This window comes from Pelmatolapia mariae, linkage group LG16_19 (genome assembly GCF_036321145.2).
Source record: "Pelmatolapia mariae isolate MD_Pm_ZW linkage group LG16_19, Pm_UMD_F_2, whole genome shotgun sequence".
Classification (NCBI taxonomy): Eukaryota; Metazoa; Chordata; class Actinopteri; order Cichliformes; family Cichlidae; genus Pelmatolapia; species Pelmatolapia mariae.
Genome location: NC_086241.1, coordinates 58,724,787 through 58,739,485, shown reverse-complemented (window position 1 = coordinate 58,739,485; position 14,699 = coordinate 58,724,787). Strand labels below are relative to the sequence as shown.

The window sequence follows — 14,699 nt, the reverse complement described above, 5'->3', positions numbered from 1 at the left end:
ATTCCAACAATGTTTGCATCAGTTTCAAACTGAAACATTTGTTTCTGTGGAACAGACAAATGCAATGTTATACATTTAAGATGTGTTGTATCTATTATACATGTTGGATTTGGAAAAATACAACTGTAACCAAATGTATTATTTAGAAAAGTGTTTTATGGCTTCTTATTTCAAGAAACCTACACATTTTGGGTAAAGATACAGCAAATTAAAAAAAAAACCCTCAAATTAGGCAAATCTTCAGGACATATTCTATTTGTTAGTCTTTCACTGGTAACTATGGAAATGTATTGGACTCTCTCTCTTCTGGCTGTGCTGTTCTTTATCTGCATTCTCTCCCCCTCAGCTGGCACTTTCTGTGAGACTGAATCATCAGTGTAATAAAGTCATTACATTGTCTATGTACTCAGCATGGAGTCGGAAGGATAAAACATGTTGGGAGGTGAAAGTTGAGAATGTTTAAAAACGCTTGCGTCATGGTGACATGTCTATGGGTGTAGACTTAAGTTCCTAAGGCTGTTAAAGTGCAATGACAGTCGGGGTAATGAACTGAAAGGCGCCATCATTTAGCCCGTGAACTATTTTATATTTTTCATATGTCTGTATGTATCATCCCAAGCTCAAGTGACAAAATGTTCTCCCAAGTGTGACTGCAATATATCTTTGCAGGTATGTGAATGGAAAGACCTACATGGAGGATGTGGCTGATGCTTTGGAGGAGGCTAAAGAGGAAATCTTCATCACTGACTGGTGGTGAGTTCTAGTGTCTTTTGTATAAACATGCAGGATGCCAAATGATGTGGTTAAGTAGTGTTTGCTGTCAGCACTGAAGTGTGAAAGCCCAGAGTAAACAAGTTAACAATAAAGGTCTTAACGTGTGCCCCGTTTGCATACACTTTACAACCGTAACATCCAAACCTGATAGAATAATAATCCTGCAGACATAAAATAACAGAGAAAAATGTGCCAGTGTTATAAACGGCCTTTACCGGGGCCGTTTATTGCAAACCATATTTATCTCAGTCTAGCCCTCCGTGAGTAATCTGAGCTTAACTCGGGCATTGTTAGGTAATGAAGTACAAAGATGTAAACTGGCTTAAGGGGCTCTAGTTTTCTGATTCAAGTAAGAGCCTGTTCATGCGAAAGAGACGAGGTTTATAGCTAGAAGGAGAAACAACAAAACCATGAATATGCAGAAAAGCAATCAATGATATTCAGTGAGGGAGAAAAAGGTATTCATTATGGGTGCACTTTATGAGAAGTACTGTGGAAACTGTTTAAATTAAGTTAGTAAACAGCTGAGTAAACAGTACTTTTAAAGAATGCACATAATACACTGAATGCAGTGAATTTTTTATGCAAGCAGTTAAAATGTGTGATGTATGCAAACTATAGAGGAAAAGTAAGGACAGCGAAACTATTTTAAATTCTTACAGAAAAGAAATTATTTCTTCTCTACTATGTCGATCAGAAAAAAACAAAAACCCAACACAAATGCTAAAAAACATCAAATAGACGATAATATAAATATAATAATATATAATATTATATAGGGTGGAATGAGAGCCTTGAAAGTTGCTATCAGTGCAAGTTTTTTAGTATGTGGTGAGGTTGGATGAGGTTGATGGAGGCCATAGCTGAGGGGAAAAAGCTGTTTCTTGGTGTTTCGTGTTCCTTTACTGAAAAATCCTAATTGACCTGATTTGATTGGTTTGTTTGTTGCTTAGTAAGTAAGCCGCTGACACATTCTGATTTGATCCTCTGCAGTGAACCTTGGATTAGCATAGTTTGTGGCATCTACCTTGCTTAAAAGACATTGTTATAACAAAAGCCACAAGAAACAGGTCAGTCCACAGCTTCATGTTTCATTCTTTGGATTAGCCTACTAACATGCTAGAGAATTACTTTTTGAAGTTGTTATTTTGGTTAAGAACTGGTACATTTTTGGAGGAAAGAACTTTTTTTTTTTTTTTGCATCAGTACCAGAATAATGTCATAGATTTTTCACTCCCACTATATGCTGAAGTCTTCTTGTTTTGCGAACTTTAAAGGTCAGGCCCAGTGGAAATTTTTGCACCATATTGACACAACTACTCAACATCCTTTGTTTTGCCCTCACTGAGGCCCTCAGCAGCTGCCTAGCTGCTTGGAAACACAGTTAATACATCTATAAAATAATAGTACCTATATATTTTAAAGTGCATATCCACGTCTCCTGAACATGAAGAAACTCCGGTCTCGGTGATGTTTCCATAGCAATTGATGGCTCTGAACTAGATAAAGATAATATACAGATTAATAGTAATGGCTTTTTGGAGCTGCTTCCAAGGAACGAAACAACAGATTGATACGTTGGTACCTGTAAGAGTAATAAATGCAGTTAAACATTACATTATGTATAACCAACAAGTCTGTACTATAGAGCCATGACATGTTGTTAACTTTAATTGTTATCTCTTTGCTTCGGGCATAGAAATACAGTGACACAAAGATACAATCTCCATATCAGTTTATCCTTCTGCCCCACCCCTTTTATCCCTATCTTGTCTATCATCACCTGAGAAATTATTACGTATTATATTTTTATTATTGGCTAACAGTATCCTACAGTATCCTGGAAACTCATGCTACAAAGATGGAAATCTTATCTCAGATACAACCAGCTTGGTTAGTTTGCATGGTAAAGAAAATTGCCCATGACCTGTTACATTTTTTCAAATCATTAATCATTTTTTTAAGGAGTTTTCCAACTTATTTGTCTCTGCTAACAGAGGTGTAATATTCTTGACATTGTAATTTAAAATATAATAGTTTATGATCCCACAGAGCCAAATGCACCACTGTTTGGACGTGGCTGAAATCCCTGTGTTCCAAAGCAGTAATCACTAGGCTTATGGTCTTAACCAATGAGGTGTCACCCTGTGCAATATGAGCCAATGGTATTGTAGACATGTAAGCTCAGGATGCCAATGTGAATGACTCATGAGACTATATCATTATGTCATGTCTGTCATACTCTATGAGGAAATGTGCGTGAGCTCTGACTGGTGAAGGCAAACATTACTTTTAATCTGTCTTAATGAGTGGGAATGCATCATTTATTCATCTGTTCGCCCGTCTTATTGTCTTGTTTTCCTTCTTTAGTGTTGACTTTTATCCCTCTCTGTCGCTCTTGTTTTGTCAGGCTGAGTCCAGAGATCTTCCTTAAAAGACCTGTTGTAGAAGGAAACAGGTGGAGGCTTGACTGCATCCTCAAGCGCAAAGCAGTACGTACACATTAGACTGCCAGCGTTATTCATTAAGAAATACACATCAGATCAAGTACTGAGCACTCAGTGTAAATGTTTCCCCGTACTTTCCTTTTAATTATTTTTTTTAATGTAACCATTTTTAGTGAAAAGTTGCTGTTTTTAGTTGGATAAAGCTCTTCTCCCAGTATTCACAAGGTTTATGTTTACTAAACTTCTCATAATGAACTGAACATAAGAGTACATCCTGTCTATATCTGTAGATGGTATAAATCAAAGGCCTTTTTATCATAGCCAAAGAAATTAGTGTTACTGGAATTTAAGTGCACATATTCCACATCCTTATCTGCTCCCATTGCTTTTATAGATGAATTAGAAACAGACTTTTGGAGAATAACCAAATTTATTTGCCCTTTGCCACAGCAACAGGGAGTCCGAATTTTTGTAATGTTGTATAAAGAGGTGGAGCTCGCTCTGGGCATCAACTCAGGCTACAGCAAAAGAACCCTTTTGCACCTGAACCCGAACATTAAGGTAAGTGACATGATATTAAGGTGTGATAAACAATGCAGTGCCACATTTCCCAAATTATTCAATGGCACAGCCAGGACCAGATTAACAGTGAGAATAAATAAAATAATAGATTTTTGTTCATATTACAATGTATACAAGTGTACTGCATATGTGCTGTGTGTTTATGCTCCAGGTGATGCGTCATCCGGATCACGTCTCCTCCTCGGTCTATCTGTGGGCACATCATGAGAAGATCGTAGTTATTGACCAATCAGTGGCCTTTGTGGGCGGTATTGACCTGGCGTACGGGCGCTGGGACGACAGAGAACATCGACTGACGGATGTGGGAAGTGTGACACGTTCTGTGGCTGCAGAGCAGGTCAGACACGCACAGTTAATTATAATGTCCTGTCACTACTTTAAGATTTAAGACGAGGTTCAAAACATGGCTTTCATCTCCTGATGAATGCTGCAAAAATGAGCAGATGAGAGCAGACTGACAAAAGTACTCCATTTACACACAGCTGCATGAGGGGAATGAAGTATAACAATGCAAGCTGGCAACCTCTTAATTTTATTGAGCTGAATTCCTATACACAAGTACTCAATCGCATTATGCTCTGCTGACCATAAAATATTTATTCTCTGTAACTCTCATACAGCATTACAGCTACAGAGCTATAGCAGGCTACCAGCAAGAAGATTCCTAATATCTAATTTTTAATCACCTTTCTGACTGCATTGACACTTTGGACTCCTCACATGATTTACATCAGTGAGAATAAGTCGTTGTGTGTTGTTAATACCTGTGATGACAGTTTCCACTTTAGAGAACGCCATGCAAACCAGAAAGCAAATGAAACCTTTTGAATTGTTCCACTTTTGGCTTGACAAAAGATCGCAAATATCCACACAAAAGCAAATGTATCTCTAGCTTGTGACTTCAACCTTTCTTATAAACCTTATTTGGCTCTATTAAATGTAATGGAGTATGAATCAACAGCACCCATTAAAACAGCTGTGCCCATTATGACCTTATAGTTTAAGGTAAAAAACAGCAGTTATAGATTGTTTTCATGTTCCTAGGCTGGCTCCACCAACACTCCATCCAGTAAGGGCTTGTCCTCTGTTGATGGCGTCTCTCAGAGCAATGGACGAGGGACACCGCCCAGCGATCCAGCGGATTTACCTAAGCTGAAGGGAATCGGACGCAACAGGATGGCTCGCTTCAGTCTGCACAGACTGAAGCACAAACACACTCTGCAGCATGTGGACAGTGTCAGCAGTGTTGATAGCGCAGGTATGTTAAGGCAGAGAAAAAAAAATCGTGCTTTGCTATTTTGGCAGTGAGATGCTCTGTTACGCCACCTCTCACGACAGCGGGGGTGTTTGTGTGGGTGAGAATGTGAATGTGAGTGAATGAGAGGCGCGCTGTAAAAGGTTGTACTTTCAAATGCAGTCGATATTTTAAAAGCTGTACATTTATTTACTGTAAAATTATTCTGTACATGTGCATATGTGTAGGGAGCGGTTCAGTACGAAGCCTGAAGACAGGTGTGGGAGAATTACAAGGAAACACTCGCTTCTGGCATGGAAAGGACTACTGCAACTTTGTGTACAAGGACTGGATCCAGCTGGAGAAACCTTTTGATGGTCGGTCACACGCACAGACACTCAAGACTTTACTTGCTCCTGACAGCTTCCTTTAGCAGGAAGTCATGAACCCTGTATATAGCAAATTTTTGTGCAGTTTGATGGAAACATATAATCATCTGGAAAACTAAATAGAGTCGATCTGAGTCACTTTGGCAACATTTGTTCCACTTTTTTCACTCAAATCCTCTCCATCTGACCTCACTGTACTTTATGTGTTCTTACTGTTTCAGCTGGTCTCACTATTTATTTTTTATCACTGTATATTTCTCCATATTTTTGCAACCATTCTTTTCTTTTACATTTTTAAGTCCTTAATCTAAAGAATCCTTTTTGGATCTGTTCCTCTTTTTGCAGACTTCATCGACAGGTACACCACTCCCAGAATGCCCTGGCATGACATTGCCTCAGTGGTTCATGGTAGAGCTGCCCGGGATGTGGCAAGACACTTTATTCAGCGTTGGAACTTCACTAAGGCATGCAGTGTACTTTGGCCAAAAACACAAAGAGTTGTAGAGCAGGAGCAAAGCTTAAAATTTAACTTCTTTAACTGGGAATTTATAGCCACATTTTAGTGGTTTGTTAGTTAATAATTAAATACTTTAATTATTATTATAAGTTGTGGAAAGATGATGTTAACTTCAAGTTAGAGGAATCATGACTCACTTTCATAAAAAGCAGGATAAAACAGTAACCTCACTGAATCATAGGAGAGGTGGAAAATATAATGTAATCCTCATCCTGGTTCTCAGGCTTTCCATGCTACCAACTTTTTCCCCCTGTTTATACTCTTTTCCAAAAAAGAATGCTTCCTCCATAGAGACTGTATTTACCCTCTCCCGCCCAAATTCTCCACGTCTTTTCTGCAGATCATGAAGCCAAAGTATCGCTCCCTGTCTTATCCATTCCTGCTGCCTAAATCTCACTCCTCTGCCAATGAGCTCAGATACCAAGTTCCCGAATGTGTTAATGCCAAAGTTCAGGTAAGGCAACATTTCAGGCATTTCACAAAAGAAAACATATTGTCATATTTATATGAAGTACAAACTGAAACAAAAACAAGCCAAAACATGTACATACTGCAAACAAATGATAAAAAAACCAACTGTCTATGGGCCAGAAAGTTATATAACCACAAAGCTTTTCTTGCGGTTAATACTTAAGGGTTTTGAACTGACCTCTGAGTGAAATTGTTGCCTAACATGAGAAGTGGACGAACAAAACATCATGACTGCGTTACTTCATTGTGCTTTGAGTTTGTTTATGTCTTTTATTTTGTTAGCCATTTTTCTGAAGGGACATCTCTAAGAACATAATGTGCAAGCTTTCCATTTGTATCTATTAGTATACATTTAACTTACTTATATGCTTAATTAGTTTATATTTAAGTATATACTTTAACCATTGACAAAATATGTAAACTGTACTTGATCGGAATATTGTGACAACCACAGTTGGAAATCCCATTATTTTTCTTACATGTAGTTCTCAGTTGCAGTCAGAAGTTCACGTACACATCATTGTCCATCATCATGGCTTTGATTGATTTCTTTGAACAGTTCCTTTTCCAGGGTGGAAAAACTGTACAACATACATCTTCAATGACTTTGAAAACATTTGGTTGCACAAGTTTGAATTTATTTTGGATTTTTGTAATTCCCACAGGGTTAAACGTATACACGCAGACTTAAACATATGCATATATCCCCACTGACGTTTGGTTAAATTTCCTTCAGCAAGTTGCACCTCTACCACACACTTGATAGCTGTCAATAAGCTTCTGACATAATTCCGGATGGATATTTAACTGGTCTTTTTGGTAGAATTGGTGCAGTCCCCCAAACAGATCTCTTGCCATTGTGGTCAAACAGCTCGATCTTTGTCTGCTTTGTCCATAAAACCCTAAAACTTTTCTCTAGAAGGCATTTGGCTTGTCCGTGAGGGTAGCTGCAAATTTCAATTAAGCTTGTAGGTTTTGATTTTAAAGCAGGAGTTTCTTTCTCCGTTGGCAGCCCTCAATATATAGCGATGCAAAACTTGCCACCATTTTCCAGTTCATGGCAGGTCCTGGTTCCTCAACATCCTAACAAATTTTCTCTCATCTAAGGGTGACAGATTGGGTGTTCTTCAAATGGCAAAGTGGAGACACATCAGAATAACATGTGCTTACGTACAATTGTTTGAAATGATGTTCTAAGAATCTTTGTTTAGAAATGGCTCTTAGAGACCTTTCCAACTTCTCTAAATCTGCAATTTTTACAAGCCCATGACATCCACGGCTATGATTAGTGTGTGTAAACGTCTGAACACAACTGTATGTGTGAAACATTAAATGAATCAACACACACATTTGTACTCTGTGTCTGTGTGTAAAAGGTGTTACGGTCGTCTGCAGACTGGTCGGCAGGCATAAAATACCACGAAGAGTCCATCCACAATGCCTACATCCAAGTCATCGCCAAGAGCAAGCACTACATCTACATAGAGGTAAAACAACAGAGAGAGTCAGATATAAAAATAAAAGAGAAATACTGCATTTTGAAGCTGATATTCAAACTTTATTATCAAAGCATTGATGTTTGACTTCGATGCAAAACAACACATGATGATAAGAAAGCCAGTCTCTTCTGAAATGTGTTTATATTCCCAGTACAGAGATGACTCCTTTTATTATATGTCAGCCAAAATGCTTTCTCACATCGTGAAATTAAAGTTATTAAGTCAGAAACATAAAACTATAATTATTTTAGGGGAATCAAAACCTGGGAGCCATAACTGTTGTTGCTTTTGCACTTTGGGTTTGTGTCATTCCTCCCTTTCTTTTCTCTGTCTCACTTAGAATCAGTTTTTCATTAGTTGTGCTGACAACAGGACGGTCTACAACAAGATTGGAGACGCCATCATTGAAAGGATCATCAGGGCACACAAGTACTTCCGTTTACTGAAGCAGCTTGTTTGTTTAAGTGGTTTTGATTGTACTGTAATGAAGATGTAAAATGTAATGCATATGCTTCTGGGCCTAAGTCTACAAATCATGTATGTTTGCACACAGAGAGCGTAAGAAATACCGTGTGTATGTGGTCACCCCTCTGCTGCCTGGGTTTGAGGGAGACATCACCACTGGTGGAGGGAATGCCATCCAGGCTGTCATGCACTTTAACTACAGGTAGATCACATGACTTTTTCAGAAGAATTGAGTGTTGTATTGAATGTTGTATTGAACTTTGTATTGAACGTATTGAAAGAGGAAGGGGGAAGGGAAATGAGAAAGCACATATGGAACTATTATCACAAAACTAGGATTTTCTCATGTGACGTTTACATGCGCTGTGGTGAGATTTAATTTCTTGTCTCCTCAGAACCATGATCAGAGGAGAGTACTCTATCATCTCCCAGTTGAAAAAGGAGAGTAAGTTGAGAGATAAGCTATAAAATTAAGTATTCCGAGACCTGACAAACTCCTGATATTCTTTCAGATTCACCCGCCGCCTTAATATTATCTAAATTCTAGTTTTGATCTCTTTATTTCCCAGTGGGCGATCAGTGGATGAACTACATCTCCTTTGCTGGACTTCGGACTCATGCTGAGCTAGAGGGACGCCTCGTCACAGAACTCATCTACGTCCACAGCAAGATGCTCATCGCTGACGACAGTACAGTCATCATTGGTTAGTCTTTCTCTCATCTCACCTTCTGTCACTTTCTCTTCTTATGCTGTTTTCACCAGCTACTATTTGAAGAAACTGGCTTCTCTGGCTCGACACCATCAAAATGTGATAATTCTAAAAATCTGGTTCTATTTCCTATTTTTTTCACCGTGTGAATGGCTAATAAATTTGCATAATAATGCTGTTGTGTCAATGTGTGTGGAGTGGTACGTTGCTCTGTTGTGCCACCTGCTGGTGTATAAAGTGCAGCTCACCCTTTCGACAAAAGGAAAAGCACTTCATGTCTTCTTATTAATATTCCTCTTCTTTTCTCTTTAAATCTGTTCTCTTGTATATACAAATCAATGTAAATAAGGTGAAAAGTTATTGCTTATGACAGTATATGTAAATCAGTCCCTAGCAGGATACCGCCACTTTTAATCTGTCAAAATAATAATAAAAAAACAGGGTTACATACCAACAGTAGAAGTTAGCTCAAGTCATAGACAACATTTAACCAGCTCTTTGTGTCTGTTGCAGGCTCTGCGAACATCAATGACAGAAGTATGCTGGGTAAACGTGACAGCGAGGTGGCAGTGATCGTTGAAGACTCTGAAAAGGTTCCCTCAGTAATGGATGGAGAGGAGTATGAAGCTGGGCATTACGCTCTTCAACTGCGCCTCGAATGCTTCAGGTGCTTGTCTGTTTGTATGTGTGTATGAGATAGCAGGACAGCGTTAAAAGCACATTGCTATTTTGTGATATGTTGCTATTTTTTAAGTGCTTGACTTTTTATATATTGAAATTTTTGTTTATCATGCCGAAAATCCCACTACATGCTTACATGTAAATAGCAGCTAATGTACATGTGGCTTTGAAACAATAAAGAAAGAAAGAATGCAAAAGAGATACACTCACCAGCTGCCTTGTTAGGTACACATTGCTAGTACTGGGATGGACTCAGTTTCACCTTAGCGCTGACATAGATTTAACAAGGTGCTGGGTGTATTAATCATGGATTTTGGTCTATATTAATATGATCACATCACACAGTTTTTCCAGAATTGTTTTTTAATCCTATTCCAATCCCATAGGGTTGAGATCTGGTAACTGTGGAAGCCATTTGAGTATAATTAAGTCCGTTTGAGATGATTTCAGCTTGGTGACATGGGGAACGGTCTTCCTGGAAGCAGTCAGGCTCAATTAAACACTGCCCAGTTTATACTACGGGGCACAAAGAGGGGCAAGAAAATATCACACAGATAACTACACTACCAGTAGTTGTTTGAGTTGTTGATAGAAGGTAAGATGAATCAATTTTGGTGAGCCTGTGTGAACTGTAGCCTCAGTTTCTTATTCCTAGCTGACAGGACAGGCACCTGGTGTGGTCTTCTGCTGCTGTAGCCCATCTGTTTCAAGGTTTGATGTGTTGTGTGTGTTCAGAGATGCTCTTCCAGATACCTTGGTTATAACTAGTGGTTATTTGAGTTGCCTGAGAGATGTTTGCCTTGCTATCAGCTTGAAATAGTCTTGCCTTACTCCTCTGACCTCTGGCATGTACAGCCCCAGAGAACTGCCAGTCAGCTGTATATTTTCCCTTTTTTAGATCATTCTCTGTAAGCCCTAGATGTGGTTTTATGGAATAATCCCAGTAGATTAGCAACATCTGAAATACTCAGAACAGCCTGGCTGGTACCAACAACCATCCCACTTTTAAAGTCACATAAATGACCTTTCTTCCCTTTCTGATGTTCATTTTGAGCTTCAGCAGGCTTACATGCCTAAATACAAAGTGTTGCTGCCCTGTAACTGCCTAATTAGATATTTGCGATAATAAGCAGTTCAGTAGATTGACCCTACAAAGTGGCTGATAAGTACATTTTTTTTTATGCCTGATGATTTCTGTAATCACTAAAACATTTTCTCTATCTGTCTTTCCCTTCTGAACAGAACTATTCTTGGAGGACACTCTGACACCAGCATTGACCTTTCTGACCCCATCAGTGACCGTTTCTACAAGGAGGTGTGGATGACAACAGCTGGCCGCAACGCCACCATTTATGAGAAGGTAGAGTGAACATTAAAATTTCACATGTGGAAACAAAACGTTCAGTTTAGTGAATGGCAGGTAATCATTTTGAGTTTGTGCCTTTAAGAAAGAGATAATTCAGAGATAAACCATGTTTTAAACTCAGCACAGACCATATTTTAGCTTTTCAAGTTTTATCTGAACGCAGTACTACCTTGGCCCATTTTGTAACTGCCCACAAGTTTGTCTTTCACTCTCAGAGAAACTCATGGACAGAACAGTTAACTAAAATCTCATGGTCCACTCAGATAGACTGGCACAAATGTGGACTTAAGTTAATGAGGCATATGTTTGGTTGCAGGTATTTCGCTGCCTTCCTTCATCCCTTGTTAGAAATATGTCGGAGTTGGAGCAGTACCAGTCCAAGCCAGGTTTGGCCCAGACTGATCTTGCCCGAGCTCAGGAGGAGCTGCGCAAAATCCGTGGCTTCCTAGTGCAATTTCCTCTGGACTTCCTGTCTGAGCAAAATCTCATGCCCTCTGTTGGGACAAAGGAAGCCATGGTTCCAACTGAGATCTGGACATGAAGGGTTTCAGCCCATTACCCACAAAATGAAATGGACTGTTCCTTGAGAAGACCTCTTGTGGGAAGCCTCTGGGTGGTTTTTCACAGTTTAATGATGATAAATGTTCAGTACTGGAGTCGCAAGAGATCACTTCTGAATAATAGATTTCTGAGATGAAAGTCAGATTAAGACTTTCTCTTTTTGCTTGATACGATTGCTGAGCAATGACAAATCTCTCAGATCTATTGCTACTGGAAAACACTAGACAGTAGTTATAGCATGTTAGTTTTTGGATGTATTATGTGAAGAACACGGGCATCTATAATAGCAGTGTGACTGCATTCAATATGTGGAAAGACAACATGAAGACTGGGTTTTGGGAATCACTTTATCTTGAATTCTAGATACTTAGACCTTTGAACTGTGCAAAAGGCTCATAAGATGGCAGAAGCTTGTATGGGACCATGATGATGAAGTCTATAACCAATTTATGACACTAACAGATATTCAGCTCTGTTTAGAAATCACAAAATCTAAACATTAGAGGTGGTAACATGTGATTTACTGAGTTGGTTATGTATGCCTGTAACATGCATTAGTGCCATGTATGCTGTTTATGAGCTCACGGAAGAGTTGTCTCTTAAGTATGTGCTGCTTTTGATAAATTATTTAAATTTACAAGCATGTAATCTCAGAGGTGTTTTGAAGATTTTGTTTGTGTAAGAAATTGAAGTTATGCTTGGTCTTTACTTTGTAGCCAACTGCACAGAGACAATGTTACCGTTTCGAGAGCAGTGCACAGTTTACTAACTATGCTGAAATCTGATTGCCATGATGCTTGTACCAATCGCACCTCTGAGAAAAAAAACAAAACTTCATCACTGACATTTTGTTTGTTGTTGAAGATGTTTTGTGACCTGTTAAAATGATTCGAGTGGCTTTTTAAGACAATCGGCGTACCCACTGAGAAGAGAAATTTCTTCTTTGTTCAGCAGATGGTGCTAGCTTCCTAAAAATCAGTTGCAAAATTACAAACAAAAACAAGCAGCAAAACTACAGCAATTATGTTTGTCATTAAGCATGCAGATGAAGCTGGATGTAAAGCTTTCGTATGAAGTCAGGCTTTGAAGTTGCTTTGTTCCAGTTTCTGCGTAGTTCCCGATTGATAACAGCATTTCAAAGTCTTTATTTTTTTGTTTTGTTTTTATTGTAATGTAACAGTTCAGAGTAAAATGACCTTTTCTCGAGATACTTGCGATAGGTGATCCACGAGCAGCTTATATATTTTGTAAATGTGAAAGTATTGACTCGTGTTACCCAGTTTATTTTAATTTTTAATATTTTCCACATTGTCTTATTTGAGCATCACCATCCCCTAAATGTGAAGATAAATAACCACTTCTTTAGAAACGAATCACACAGTCGGTAATTATGAAACATTGGAGTCACAAGGTATTTTACAAATCAACCACATAATTACTTTGACCTGGCATAGAGCTCCAGTTTGTCACGTAAAGGCAGAGCCCTTTGTCTACCTAATGTGTGAATCATTGCCATTTATGTAAGAGAAAATGACTGGGACCACAAAATTGGCAGATGTAAAATAAAGTGCTTAAAACATTTTTACTTTTTTAACTGTTTTGAATTTGACATTATTGTCTGCTATGTTTATTATTTATGGAGTTTAAAGAATCGAGCATTCTTTAAGATTTATTTTTAAATGTATGTCACGTTCACACTGATGATTTTGGACTTTTTTCTTTTTCATACCCACCTTGAAGCTGTTGTTTCTGTAAACTCTCTGGACCTCTTGCCTTCATTCAGTTTATGTACAATAACCTTTTTGTACAGTTAAAAGATTTCCGATATCTATTTGTTCATTTGAAACTATGTAATTAAAATGACTAACAAATACGCATATCTTTGGACTTTTTGTTTCCTTTTTACATGAAAGTAGACACAGCTGTGAAACTTGATCATTTCTAAGATATATGGCTTGACAGACCAGCTTCAATAATAGGCTCCTGCATAATAAGTTGTTATAATGCCTGTGTGACGACATTCCCATCTCTAGTACACATCAATATGAGTAAAACAACGGCTTTTCGCTCCAACTGTGAACAAACAGCTAGGTTGTTGCATAAGAAATAAGAACTGTTGAACCTGTTAACTCCCAGAAAACAGCTGCTGCATGGTCGAAGAATGTGAGCAAACATGTATTTCTTTTCTCATGAAACAGTGAAATCAGCAGCAGTTGCAATATGGAAAGCAAATCAGTATGTTTAATTAACTTTGTGAACAAAAGTTGGGTGCAAAAGCTAGGCTGAAGGACATCTTAAGTTATTTGGGAATATGGTAGAAAAGACTATACTGTTCATAAATCCACTGTGTTTATGAACCAAACATTAAGATTTATATGGAGAATTACAAATTGCAAACATATAGTGAAAAGTGGAGAATAATATGCTAAACAATTGTTTTTTTTTTAATTGTGAAAAATCACAGGGGCGTTGGCCACTTGTACATGTATGCAATCAGCTCTGCTATAGCAAAAGAAGTACTAACAACCCTAAATGAGGGGATTTCATAGGAAGCACATAAGGAGCATAAAAGAAACAGCAAAACATAAGGAGCATAAATGCTAAAGGCTTAGTGTTTTTGTTTTTTTTTTGTCCTTCCATTTGAAGGCAGTTGAGTACAGAACGCTCCTCCCTTCTCTGGAAAATGACACTCCATAAAACTCAGGAGGCCTGATTCAGTAGAATGTCGTTGGCTGCATGTTATGGCATGTGAGATGGCCTAGTTGCTTGCTGGTTTAGAAACATAAGGATATAAAGCTACCTGATCGGGAATTCAGTTTATGTGTCATTAAGAATTCTCTTAAGCACGTGACACAGGTTTTTGTGAAGTCATGCATGGTTTCAGTGGCAGTACTCCAAAATGTGACAAGAAAAGCCAAAACAAAAAACCTCTGATCTGCTTGAGTGTCTAAATTCTCTAAAATAAAATCTGTTTGAAATTAATTGTGTAAAGCCAAAAACGCA

At 38.3% G+C, this 14,699-nt stretch overlaps 1 protein-coding gene across 1 annotated transcript in view; it reads left to right on the top strand.

The window, feature by feature from the left end:
• The window catches only part of pld1a (phospholipase D1a), a 30,643-nt gene extending 17,079 nt beyond the window's left edge, over window positions 1-13,564 (top strand). The window contains exons 11-26 of the mRNA XM_063499569.1: window positions 670-753; window positions 3,185-3,266; window positions 3,672-3,782; window positions 3,955-4,140; window positions 4,848-5,061; window positions 5,286-5,414; window positions 5,772-5,890; window positions 6,284-6,397; window positions 7,791-7,901; window positions 8,254-8,342; window positions 8,467-8,580; window positions 8,774-8,823; window positions 8,948-9,082; window positions 9,602-9,755; window positions 11,012-11,129; window positions 11,452-13,564. Of these exons, the coding sequence (XP_063355639.1) occupies window positions 670-753; window positions 3,185-3,266; window positions 3,672-3,782; window positions 3,955-4,140; window positions 4,848-5,061; window positions 5,286-5,414; window positions 5,772-5,890; window positions 6,284-6,397; window positions 7,791-7,901; window positions 8,254-8,342; window positions 8,467-8,580; window positions 8,774-8,823; window positions 8,948-9,082; window positions 9,602-9,755; window positions 11,012-11,129; window positions 11,452-11,676 (2,035 nt within the window). The 3' untranslated portion in view covers window positions 11,677-13,564. The remainder of the gene's footprint in view (window positions 1-669; window positions 754-3,184; window positions 3,267-3,671; window positions 3,783-3,954; window positions 4,141-4,847; window positions 5,062-5,285; window positions 5,415-5,771; window positions 5,891-6,283; window positions 6,398-7,790; window positions 7,902-8,253; window positions 8,343-8,466; window positions 8,581-8,773; window positions 8,824-8,947; window positions 9,083-9,601; window positions 9,756-11,011; window positions 11,130-11,451) is intronic.
• Window positions 13,565-14,699: the final 1,135 nt, after the last annotated feature.